The 11,380-nt window shown below is 31.3% G+C and overlaps 3 protein-coding genes across 3 annotated transcripts; all 3 read right to left on the reverse strand.

Moving 5' to 3' along the window:
• Positions 1 to 336: 336 nt before the first annotated feature.
• On the reverse strand, positions 337 to 915 carry LOC140888541 (dirigent protein 21-like). Its single transcript, XM_073296233.1, has one exon. The coding sequence runs from the start codon at positions 913 to 915 to the stop codon at positions 337 to 339; it is 579 nt and encodes a 192-aa protein (XP_073152334.1).
• Positions 916 to 4,251: 3,336 nt separating this feature from the next.
• Positions 4,252 to 4,830, reverse strand: LOC140888542 (dirigent protein 21-like). Its single transcript, XM_073296234.1, has one exon. The coding sequence runs from the start codon at positions 4,828 to 4,830 to the stop codon at positions 4,252 to 4,254; it is 579 nt and encodes a 192-aa protein (XP_073152335.1).
• Positions 4,831 to 9,794: 4,964 nt separating this feature from the next.
• Positions 9,795 to 10,618, reverse strand: LOC140888543 (dirigent protein 21-like). Its single transcript, XM_073296235.1, has 2 exons — positions 10,058 to 10,618; positions 9,795 to 9,893 (listed from the first exon to the last, which is right to left on the reverse strand). The coding sequence occupies exons 1-2, from the start codon at positions 10,616 to 10,618 to the stop codon at positions 9,795 to 9,797; spliced, it is 660 nt and encodes a 219-aa protein (XP_073152336.1).
• Positions 10,619 to 11,380: the final 762 nt, after the last annotated feature.

The following is an 11,380-nucleotide window of genomic DNA, read 5'->3' on the forward strand; positions in this document are numbered from 1 at the left end:
TATATATCATTGTCACTCAAAATTTCAAATTATTTCTAACACACCAGCAAGGATTCTTATTCATTTAATTCTCATCAAAATCAAATGATGCACGTAGCGTGCAAGGAACTCTTGGAAATAATCTGAACAAGAGCTAGGCAATATTCAGCCTAAAACATATTTATTATCTCTGAAATGTCACATACTGACACACATAATAATTTATTTTTTTAACGGTATACAACAAACCACCAATGGAAGCTAAACATCGAGTAATCAGCCCGCGTGACATACATACATATACATATACATACATATATATATATATATATGTATGAATTATGATTGCATGCTGAATTAATAATGCAATATGTAAACATCGTACTGGAGAATAGCATCGCCCGAACTGTTAGACGACACGGTGTGAATCAAAGTAACACCTTGCGCCAACAAAAACGCGCCGGTACCACCAACTATTGGAACTCGGCGTAAATCTTCAAGGTACGGATTGTGCCCGACCAAATTAAGCGAGCTACCGTTGTATGGACCGCTCGTGAAAACGAGAGTGAGGGTCATATGGAGGCTTATCTTCTCTAAAGAGGAGAACACTATGAGTCCTTGTGCTTGACCTAAAACCGCGGAACCAGACTCCGGTCCAACCGTTATCGGATCGTCGAGAACCGAGACAAGACCGAAAAGGGTAGGTGATTTGAAAGTAGAGTCAGCAGTGGCCACCACTTGATTTGATTGAACAGGTGCACTAAAAATATCTCGAACGTAGAGCTGAAGTTTGGTGAGATTTTGTAGGGTAGAACAATGGGCCTTGAGCCAATTTTCAAGGGCTTGGGACTCAGTGGCAATGTCCTTGCCATTGGCGGAGATTGCCATTGAAAGAAGCACAAGAAGTATGCAATGTTGCAGCTTCTTGATATCCATGTTGATTGTTGCACTTTGTTAAGATTTGTGATTAATATATATAGTGGTAGATTGATGTCAAATTTGTTGCCAAAATTGCAAGGAAAAGGTCTCATCCAGCTATTTTATTTGTGAATATATATCAAGCAGAGTACTATACTATATATTTTAATCTTTGACCAAAATGGTGGCGTTCTAGAGCCGATATATATGGAGGTCACTTCTCTCTCTCTTCTTTTCCTATATATATAATTTTTTTTCAAGTTTTCAAATGTGATAATAATAGGATGATGTGTGTACTCTCAATGAAAAATTGACAAAAAATATTATTTCTCTTGTAAAAAAAAAATTTATTTCCCAATTATTAAAAAAAATTTAAGTCTTGAGTTGACAACTAAGCAAGTCGTGATCGAATTTTTTTTTTTATACAAAAAATTAAATTATATCCGATTGAGATCTTGCATAAGTATTGGCCAAATGAGATTTTATTAAATAGTTATTTAATAAGTTGGCATTACATTTTTACATCATTAACTCATCAATGATTTTTATATGTAGATTTTTTTTTTATTTTTTTTAAAAAAAACTTTAAATTAGACGCCCGGCCTTGATCCTTAAATTAAGGTACCACGCTGGATGACTTGAACTTCATGTTACTCTTTCCCAGTTAGTTGCATAGATTTTGAAAATATAGATAATAATAATTAAAAAAAGATATATATTTTATACATATTGATGCTATATACTTGTTTTCATCGCACTATTTAATCAAATTAGTCACCGTGACACATGCGTTGTGTGTGCACAAAATATAAAAATTGATGATTTTTTAACGAAGAAAGACGATTATATAAAGTTGAATGATTTATATATTGTGAACAGTTGAATTAATTCACATGTTTTTTCATTGACAAAAAAAAGTAATCGATTTTTTTTAAAAAAAATGAATGACATATATATTATAGATAAATACATTATATTAACTAATTTTAAATTAATTATTGATGTCTAAATAAAAATTACAATTAATGTTATATAATTTGCATTTCTTCGATGGTAAACACTGTTGACAAAATTTTTGGTTTTTGAAAAAACTTTAATTTTGATTTTAAAAAGTGTTTATTTAAGCATTTTTTTGTCAACCAAACACCTTGTTAACTGAAAATCACTTTAAAAGGTGTTTTTTTTTGCCTGACTTTTGAAACCAAACGGGGCCATAATTGACCTTTTTCTATTTAGGTTCTAGCCATAGTAATGCATTATTTCCCATTTAAATTTAAATTTTAAAATGTCAATGTTGATTATATTGCATCCCACTTTGAGTTAGTTTATCGCTCGAAAATTATTTTAGTTTATGAAGACAAATATAAAAACCTTAAAAATATTACTAGGAAATTGACAAATATTTTATTATTATTATTATTTAAATGGTGTGACATTTCGATGAATTTTAATTTGATTTAATATTTGTAGTTCTAGTGATAAATTTAGGGGCTTCAATGAATTATCGAACCACCTGAATATGAAGAAAGTTTTAAGGTTTGAATTTGGCTCTAATTAAATATGTTCGAGTTCGAGTTCGATTCAAAATATGCGAACATGTTGGTGGGATACTTAAAAATAAAGGCTCAAAATATATTAATTAATTTAATATATGTTATATTATATTAATAAAATATAAATTTTATTAATATAATTTGAGCCAAATTCGTGTTTACGCCTGAGCATCACGACGCATGGACAGTTCATTTGTTGAATTAAAATCGAAGGAAGGAGATCAGCATTATAAACCGAATTCCTAAGATTAATCAATCATGCATGTTTGAATTCTTGTTATATAATTTTAAACATATTTTATTAATTATTAACTAAACTACTTATTTTATCGGGGTCATGTCACATGTGATCATTTACAAAATCCTAAGATTTGAATATTAATAATTGATTGAATTGCTGAATTTTATGGGAGCATATATTTTATTGTCATAATAATTTCAAAAGTTGATAATCTTTGAATGACTTTTTATATGTTATAACCGAGATTAAGAGATGAAATATTATAACGCAACTGAATAATTTGTCATATATTTAAATTAAAATCGAAGAGTAAAATCATTTTATATTTTTGAATAATTCATCATTTTTGTGACATGGCAATGATGCGATATTGAAGACTGTCGAGAGATAGTGTTAATATCATTTTATATTTTTGAATAATTCATCATTTTTGTGACATGGCAATGATGCGATATTGAAGACTGTCGAGAGATAGTGTTAATATATATATATATATATATATATATATATATAGTCATGATCCACTGCACATCAGTGTGCAGAAATTTTGTGTGCACCGCGGGATGTTTGCGCGAACATCTAAAAAAAAATCAGATGTTCGCGAGAACATCTCAGATGTTCACGCGAACATCACAGGGTGCACACAAAATCCCTGCAGGGGAACAAAATTATATATATATATATATATATATATAATGTTTCGTGTTAAAAAAAAATTAAAACCCAAGAGGCCGTGTTCCCAATTTTTTTGAGAAGTCGGCGTTTGCAGCGGCCAACTCTAGACCACACTAATCCGATGATGGACCTTTTCTAGGTAACCCCTCCACTACGCTGATTCTCAATAAGAGCACCAATGTTAGGTTGTATAAATAAATGCAAAATGATTGATCAGCATCTGTAGCTGCATGCGTTTAAAATATAGTTGGTAATTACAATAAATTAAATTCAAAATGCATAGTCTATGTTAAAATAACTATATGTTTTTCGGTTGTCACACGATTTAAAAGATTGAGCTATATCATTACCGTATATAAGCGCATATATATAGTAATTAATAGTACCTATTGTCAAACTATTAGATCTAATAAATGTTATTAGTAAATAATAGATGGGAAATTAATCATATTATACAAAATTAAAGCTCACTCAACATTTCTCGAGCATATTTAGGGTTAGCTAAAAAAATATCCATATGCCGAGTAGTCGACGACTAATACACCATGATATATTCTTTTGTATTTAATATCTCAATAATATCATTGTCACTCAAATTTTCAAATAATTCCAACATTTCTACATGCTTTCTTATTAATTTCTCATCAAAATCAATAGATGCACGTATCCGGTATCTCTTTCTTGGAATGACTCTGAACAAGCATTCAGTGTTCAGTTTAATTAAAACATATTATTAATTATGAAACGTCACATACAATAATAGTTTCACTTTTTACCATATATAATGCAACAAAACCACACGCGGAAAAAAAAAACCCAAAAAAAAAACCCCACATGACGGAAGCTAAACATGGAGTAATTACCTCGAGTATGATGCATGTTCAATTAATAATGCAATATATAAACATTATATTGGAAAACATAATCTCCAGAACTGTTAGACGATACGGTGTGGATCAAAGTAACACCTTGCGCCAACAAAAATACGCCAGTACCACCAACTACGGGCACTCGGCGCAAATCTTCGAGGTACGGGTTGTGCCCAACCAAATTAAGCGAGCTACCGTTGTATGGCCCGCTCGTGAACACGAGAGTGAGGGACATATGGAGGCTTATCTTCTCTAACGAGGAGAACACTATGAGTCCTTGGGCTTGACCTAACACTTGGGAACCAAATCCTGGCCCAACCGTTATCGGATCATCGATCACCGCAACAAGACCGAAAAGCGTAGGTGATGTGAAGGTAGAGTTAGCACTGGCCACCACTTGATTTGATTTAATAGGTGCACTAAATATATCTCTAACGTAGAGCCGAAGTTTGGTGAGATTTTGTTGGGGAGAACAATGGGCTTTGAGCCAATTTTCAAGGGCTTGGGATTCAGTGGCAATGTCCTTGCCATTGGCGGAGATAGCCATTGAAAGAAGCACAAGAAGTATGCAATGCTGCAGCTTCTTGATCCCCATGTTTATTATTGCACTTTGTGAATATTTGTGCTTTATATATATATATATATATAGTGGAAGAATGTCAATTTTGTTGCCAAAAATTGCAAGAAAATGTCTCATCCAAGCAATAAGTGCATGCCTCCCACGCATGCAGTACTAGTCACTACTATTTTAATCTTTGACCAAAATTGTGGCTTTCTAGAGTTGATATAAATGCAGGTTACTTCTCTATCTTATTTTCCCCTAATATTTATAATACGGTGATGATATTATGTGTCCTATCATATTAACATTCTCGATGAAAAATAACTAAAATTTGTATAAAACAGAGGTCCAAATAAAAAATAAACAAACATAAATGACCAAAAATATTATTTCCCAATTAAAAAATAACTATTTGATTTGATATTTATAGTTATCTAGTCATTGAATTTAGGGGTGGCGTCAACGAACCGAATTAATCGACCTGAATACGATGGAAATTTTAAAACTCAAATTCCATTTAAATTAGATGTACTACATGAGATTGAGCATTTGCAGCTGCGTCTAATTTAAACTATAGTTGGTAATTACCAAACTCAAAATTTTGACCGTAGAGACAATTAATGCATATATTATATTTCGATTGTTGATCTGCCACTTGAACCAATTGATGTTCGATGACAATCTTCTTTCTCCCAATAGTTGAATCAACTCTGAATCCGTTGAACCCAAATGCATAGTCTATGTTAAAATAAGTATATGGTGCTTATTTGATGAGTGATTTAAAATATTGATTACCGGTTGTATATAAAAAAAAAATGTAAAAAGTGGAAAATTATTGTTTGACCCTTCAATATATATACAGAGCCAAAATCATTATTAATGTTCTTAAAAGAGTTCTTGAAAAATGAAATTTAAATTATATATATATTTGAACAATAATATATCGCTCTTACCGACGGGTTACGGCTCGGGAAAATGAGTAATTAGTCCCCTAGCCTAGCTATAGCCAAACTATTAGATCAAATAAATGTTATTAATAACCGAGTAATTAATGATGCTAGTCAAACTTTCACTCTAATAATATATACTTTTTGAAATGAAAAAAAAAGCATATTACATGTCTGTCTTAGTGATATAATCAATATAATTTTCGACACTGCAATTACTAATAAAAATATTTGCAACATTTTCGAACAATATAACACTTGCAGTTTCAATATTTGTATTATTTACGGTCATGATTATTTTACATTTACATTAACAGTTTAGAATAAGACATTATCAATAATTCATGTAAGATTATAAATATAAGTGTTATGTTTATTGTAGTTTTACATTAACACAATATTGATATTGAAACTCATGTAATTATTTATATTTTTTTATTAATCTTGAGAAATTATGACATTCTCCGTACCATGAATTCGTCTTATTTTCTATCTCATGTATGTATGATTTATTCTTTATTTGTTAATAAGTGAGATATGTTAATCAAATTATATTAAATATGATTTGTAATTTTCTATGTTATATGTTGATCAATATTGATTTATGGAAAAAAAAATTGGTATAGATAATGTAGTGAACCTGGATTGAATCACCTACTAACTGACAACTAATAGCATGCATTAAACTTAATAAAGCAAAATGCTTAACAGAGTAAAACATGCGGAAACATAATCCATAATTTACATATCAGCTTAGTATAACATATCCAGGCTTAATACTGTAGTAATACAACCATATCAAAAATCTCAAAAGTAAACATTATACAACTATATCGAATCCTGCTGTATAAAAACTTCTCAAGGTTCCTGCTCCCTAGTCCTGCCTCGAACTACCAGCTCTGTCCATCCTGCGACCTGCCCCGTGGAATAGGGTGTCCAAGATAATAACTAGGACGTGAGCGCTAACGCCCAGTACATAAACATGAGTAAACATATATATATATATATATATAATGCATGCAACATGATGACTGGTAAAAGGGTCATCTGAAAAGTCATGCTCAGTACCGGCGCCACATGAGTGCTGCCACCGCACGGATCAACCTCTGGGTGCAACCACACTCGTCTAGTACACCAGAGTAGTCAAATATACATGTTCCCGCCGTCGCGGTACTCTCAGTGACATACTATCGAGTATAGAGCTGAGCGGCTCTATAATCAAGTATAACAAGGTATAATCTCAACGTGTATGTGCACATGATATATAAATATAGAAAGCGGTAAAACATACATCATGCCACATAATAATGTCAAATAAATGCAACATATAAACATGTATACTCGCTGGAAATCTCAGTCAATGTGTACGTACCTCTAGGCTAGTTCGAGTCTAATAGGATCCTAGGTTCTAAGCCTATATTCAAAAGTTCACCGTATCACTACACAAATTATATAAGCCTTAACTAAGCTAATAAGTACTCCCAAAACTTAAATAGATTCTCGGACCATACCTTCGTCCGTAGTAAGCCCTTTGGAGTCGCTAGTCCCAGATAACTATAATCACACCTTGGTTATTACAGAACTTCTATTATAACCGATAGGGCCCTCAAGTCTATAACTCACACTATATAACTGAAGAAGAAAACTCGAAATTCGTAATTCAAAATGAATCCGAATGAGCCCTATTTATAGAAAAATTTCCGGTCAAGTTCGGACCCTCCAAACTCGGGTTCGAATCGTCCGATCCAGCTCAACGCCTGCATGCAGAACACGTCGAGTTCGGACCGTCCGATCGCCACTTCGGGCCGTCCGAAGTGTTCTAATTCCGACACTTGTCAAAATCCATGGCTGAGTAATCCTGCCTACTTGGCATAAAGGAGTTCGGACCGTCCGAACGTGCCTTAACTCCGAAGTCAACATGTCCTCTTCGGAGCCCCTGGCTTGCTGAGTTCGGATCATCCGAAGTCCTCTTCGGACCGTCCGAACTGGCCAAAAACTTTGGAAGCCAAATTCTTAATTCTGAAGTCCGATTAAACCCCGTAATTGGTTAATTATTAACCCTTAATCATGTTTAACATATTATTACCTCAAAATGGAATCTGGGTTACTACATATAATGTATTCTAAACCTTAATTTAAATTATTACATCAAATATTTTTTTATTTTATATTTGGGATTTTTCCCACTTTAACGATTTTTTAATAACAATTCTTGTGATACTATATGTATCAATCATTTGCATTTTTCTATCATTATTATTTAATCATACGGTCTCTTTTTTATGCTAAAAATATTTACCTGCAAAGAATAACAATAATTTCATTATTCTAATATGCATTCTGGTATGTTATCATCTTCCATTACTTGTATGTCAGTATCGTTAACGATCAATGTATTTGTTAAACATCCTCTTTTCTTTTTGATTTTTCGTTTTTCGAAATCTACTGATCTTTTTTGCTTACAGTGCTCTCATTGCTGAAATTTTTGATTGAATTTTGAATGTCTTTAATTACAAATGTTAACATTCCATATTTTATCTCAACCTTTTTGTTGTATATTTTTCTTTATCTATTCATTTGATTGAAAATTTGCATCAATGTAATTTTTACAAGATCTTTAATTTAATGTGAGACGTGTCATCCATAATTTTTCTACACTTCTTTTCTTGATTTATTAAGTAACCCGTAGTAGATTGATTAACATAAATATATTTACAGACTTCAATAATATTTAAATAATACCAGTCTTATAGTTTTGCTAGAAACAATTGAAGATATTCATCTCCAACTCTTGTAAAAATATTCCTAGTTAATTGTAGCATCATCTCATAAAATTATTGTTATAGTTTTTAGATTTTTTGAGGAGGAAAAATAGTTAATTTTTTTAAATTATAACTTTTACATATATGATATTTGTGTGTTGGTTTTTTTTTTATTTATTATTTTGGATTAAAACTTGACTCCACATAAATTGATTTATTTCAACACCGATGTGTAATTTAATTAATTTATATATATATATATATATATTAATAACGTTTAAAAATCTGATATTTTGTTATATTTATGAACTCATGATATAATTATTTAGTTCAATAGGTTCTTACGCAAATTAAAATACATAAGATTTTTTGTTGAAAAAATATGTCATTCCATCTACAAACAAATAAAAACTAAATTATTTTGGTGTTTCAATATTTTAGAAAACTGGATAAGTATTTAATTTAATTATTATTTTTGTGAAAAAAATATGTTCACTTTAGTTACAAGAAAATAAAAACTAAAATATTTTGGTATTTCAATATTTTTCAAAACTGGAAGCTTATCTAATATGTACACATTGTCAATTTTGACCTTATCACAATATTTTATTTTACAAAAGTATCCTCATAGAATTTATCAAGTGTGTACTAACAAGAAAAAAATTGAAAATACACAATGAAAAACTTTGACCTTGGTTCAAACTTTTATAATTGATATATGTATAGATAAGTAATATAATATATTATTTTTAAGTCCTAGCCAATATTTAACTTTTACATTTATATCCTTATATATATATATTTTTACATAAATTTGTGTAGAGTAAAAGGACAAAGTTGTAAATTCACAATTGTAAAACTTTACCTTTTTATTCAAACTTTTAGATAGGTAATATAATAGAAATAGATTTATTCACACTTTTATATAGGTAATAGATAGATAGATATGTAACACAATATATATATATATATCTCAATAATATCATCGTCATTATCTTCAGTAATAATAATAATAATAATATTTACTATATTATTAAGTGTGCGTTCCTTTGAAAAACTGCTTTTGGTGTCATGTTCAATTTTCTTAAATTTTTCGATTATACCACCATACTCCCAAAAAAAATATATCATATCTCATTTACGCCCAATTTCTCTTTGGTTTTTCTTCTAACCTCCTTCTTTCTCTTTCATTTTTTCTTCACTGTCAAATTAAAATTTTCTCTACCTACACTTTATCAAGTTGGAGTTTTTACCAAATTATATATTTATGGGACACGCATCGTGTGTTCTACGGTGACTTGTAATAATAATAATTCTCATCAAAATCACCAGATGGATGCACGTATCGTACGTGCAACTGCAAGGAACTCTCTTTCTTGGAAATAATCTGAACAAGGCAAGGCATTGATCAATCTAATTTTTGAAATGACGTCACATGCAATAATATTTTCATTTTTTACCATATTACAACACCACACAAGGAAGCCAAACATGAAGCAATTAGCGTGAGTATATATGATGCATGTTCACTTAATAATGCAATATATAAACATCATACTGGAAAACAGAATCGCCTGAGCTATTAGACGACACGGTATGGATCAAAGTAACACCTTGCGCCAACAAAAACACGCCAGTACCACCAACTACCGGAACTAGGCGTAAATCTTCAGGGTACGGATTGTGCCCGACCAAATTAAGCGAGCTACCATTGTATGGCCCTTTCGTGAATACGAGAGTGAGGGTCATATGGAGGCTTATCTTCTCTAAAGAGGAGAACACTATGAGTCCTTGGGATTGACCTAACACTTGGGAACCAAACCCCGGCCCAACCGTTATCGGATCATCGATGACTGCAACAAGACCGAAAAGCGTAGGTGATGTGAATGTAGAGTTAGCAGTGGCCACCACTTGATTTGATTTAATAGGTGCACTAAAAATATCTCGAACGTACAACTGAAGTTTGGTGAACTTTTGTAGGGGTGAGCAATGGGTCCTTAGCCAATTTTCAAGGGCCTGGGATTCGGTGGCAATGTCCTTTCCATTGGCCGAGATTGCCATTGAAAGAAGCACAAGAAGTATGCAATAATATTGCAGCTTCTTGATCCCCATGTTGAATGCATTTTGTGAATATTTGTGAATAATATATATAGTGGCAGAATGTCAAATTTGTTGGCAAATATTGCAAGAAAAATGTCACATTCTACAACGTTATACGTTTATCTGATCCAGCTATATATTTTATTTGCAAATATTAACGAGCAATTAAGAGCATGCCTTCCAATGCTATTTTAATATTTGACCAAAATGGTGGCGTTCAAGAGTGTGGAGAGCCGATTAATTTATACATAAGAATTAAGAGGTTGCTTCTCTCGTTCTCTTTTTCCCCTAAAAAAAAAATGTGTATATTATTAGTATATATGATTTAATTTGATATAGGGCTTCTTGAAATGAATTTTCATACTATATTAATTCAAGTCGTTATTTTTCGCCAAAATTCTTGAAAAGATTGTTGGTGACCCCTGGTTTTTGGGGTGTGGGCATCAATCGTTTCATCAAAAGAACAACGGCCAAGTTCCCTCAACTTTCCAAATTAAAACCATTTTTCTAATTTTAACGTTTAAAAAAATAATAATAAAAGTTAACCAAACTTGCAAAACGGAATTGATCCTTATTTCCATATCCATCTCAAAAGGGAAAAGTGTGTTTATAGGTCCGTGTATTTAATATTTTGGTTTTATATGTTATCAAATTTCGATATTCTTAGGTTACTAGTTATCTTTGTTGTTGTTGTTGATTTTTATTACTATTTTAGTAATTTTTCAATGGTATATTTGCAATGTACATTAGAACTTTGAAAAAAAAAAAAAAATT

The sequence above is a fragment of the Henckelia pumila genome, chromosome 3 (assembly GCF_033568475.1).
Source record: "Henckelia pumila isolate YLH828 chromosome 3, ASM3356847v2, whole genome shotgun sequence".
NCBI lineage: Eukaryota > Viridiplantae > Streptophyta > Magnoliopsida > Lamiales > Gesneriaceae > Henckelia > Henckelia pumila.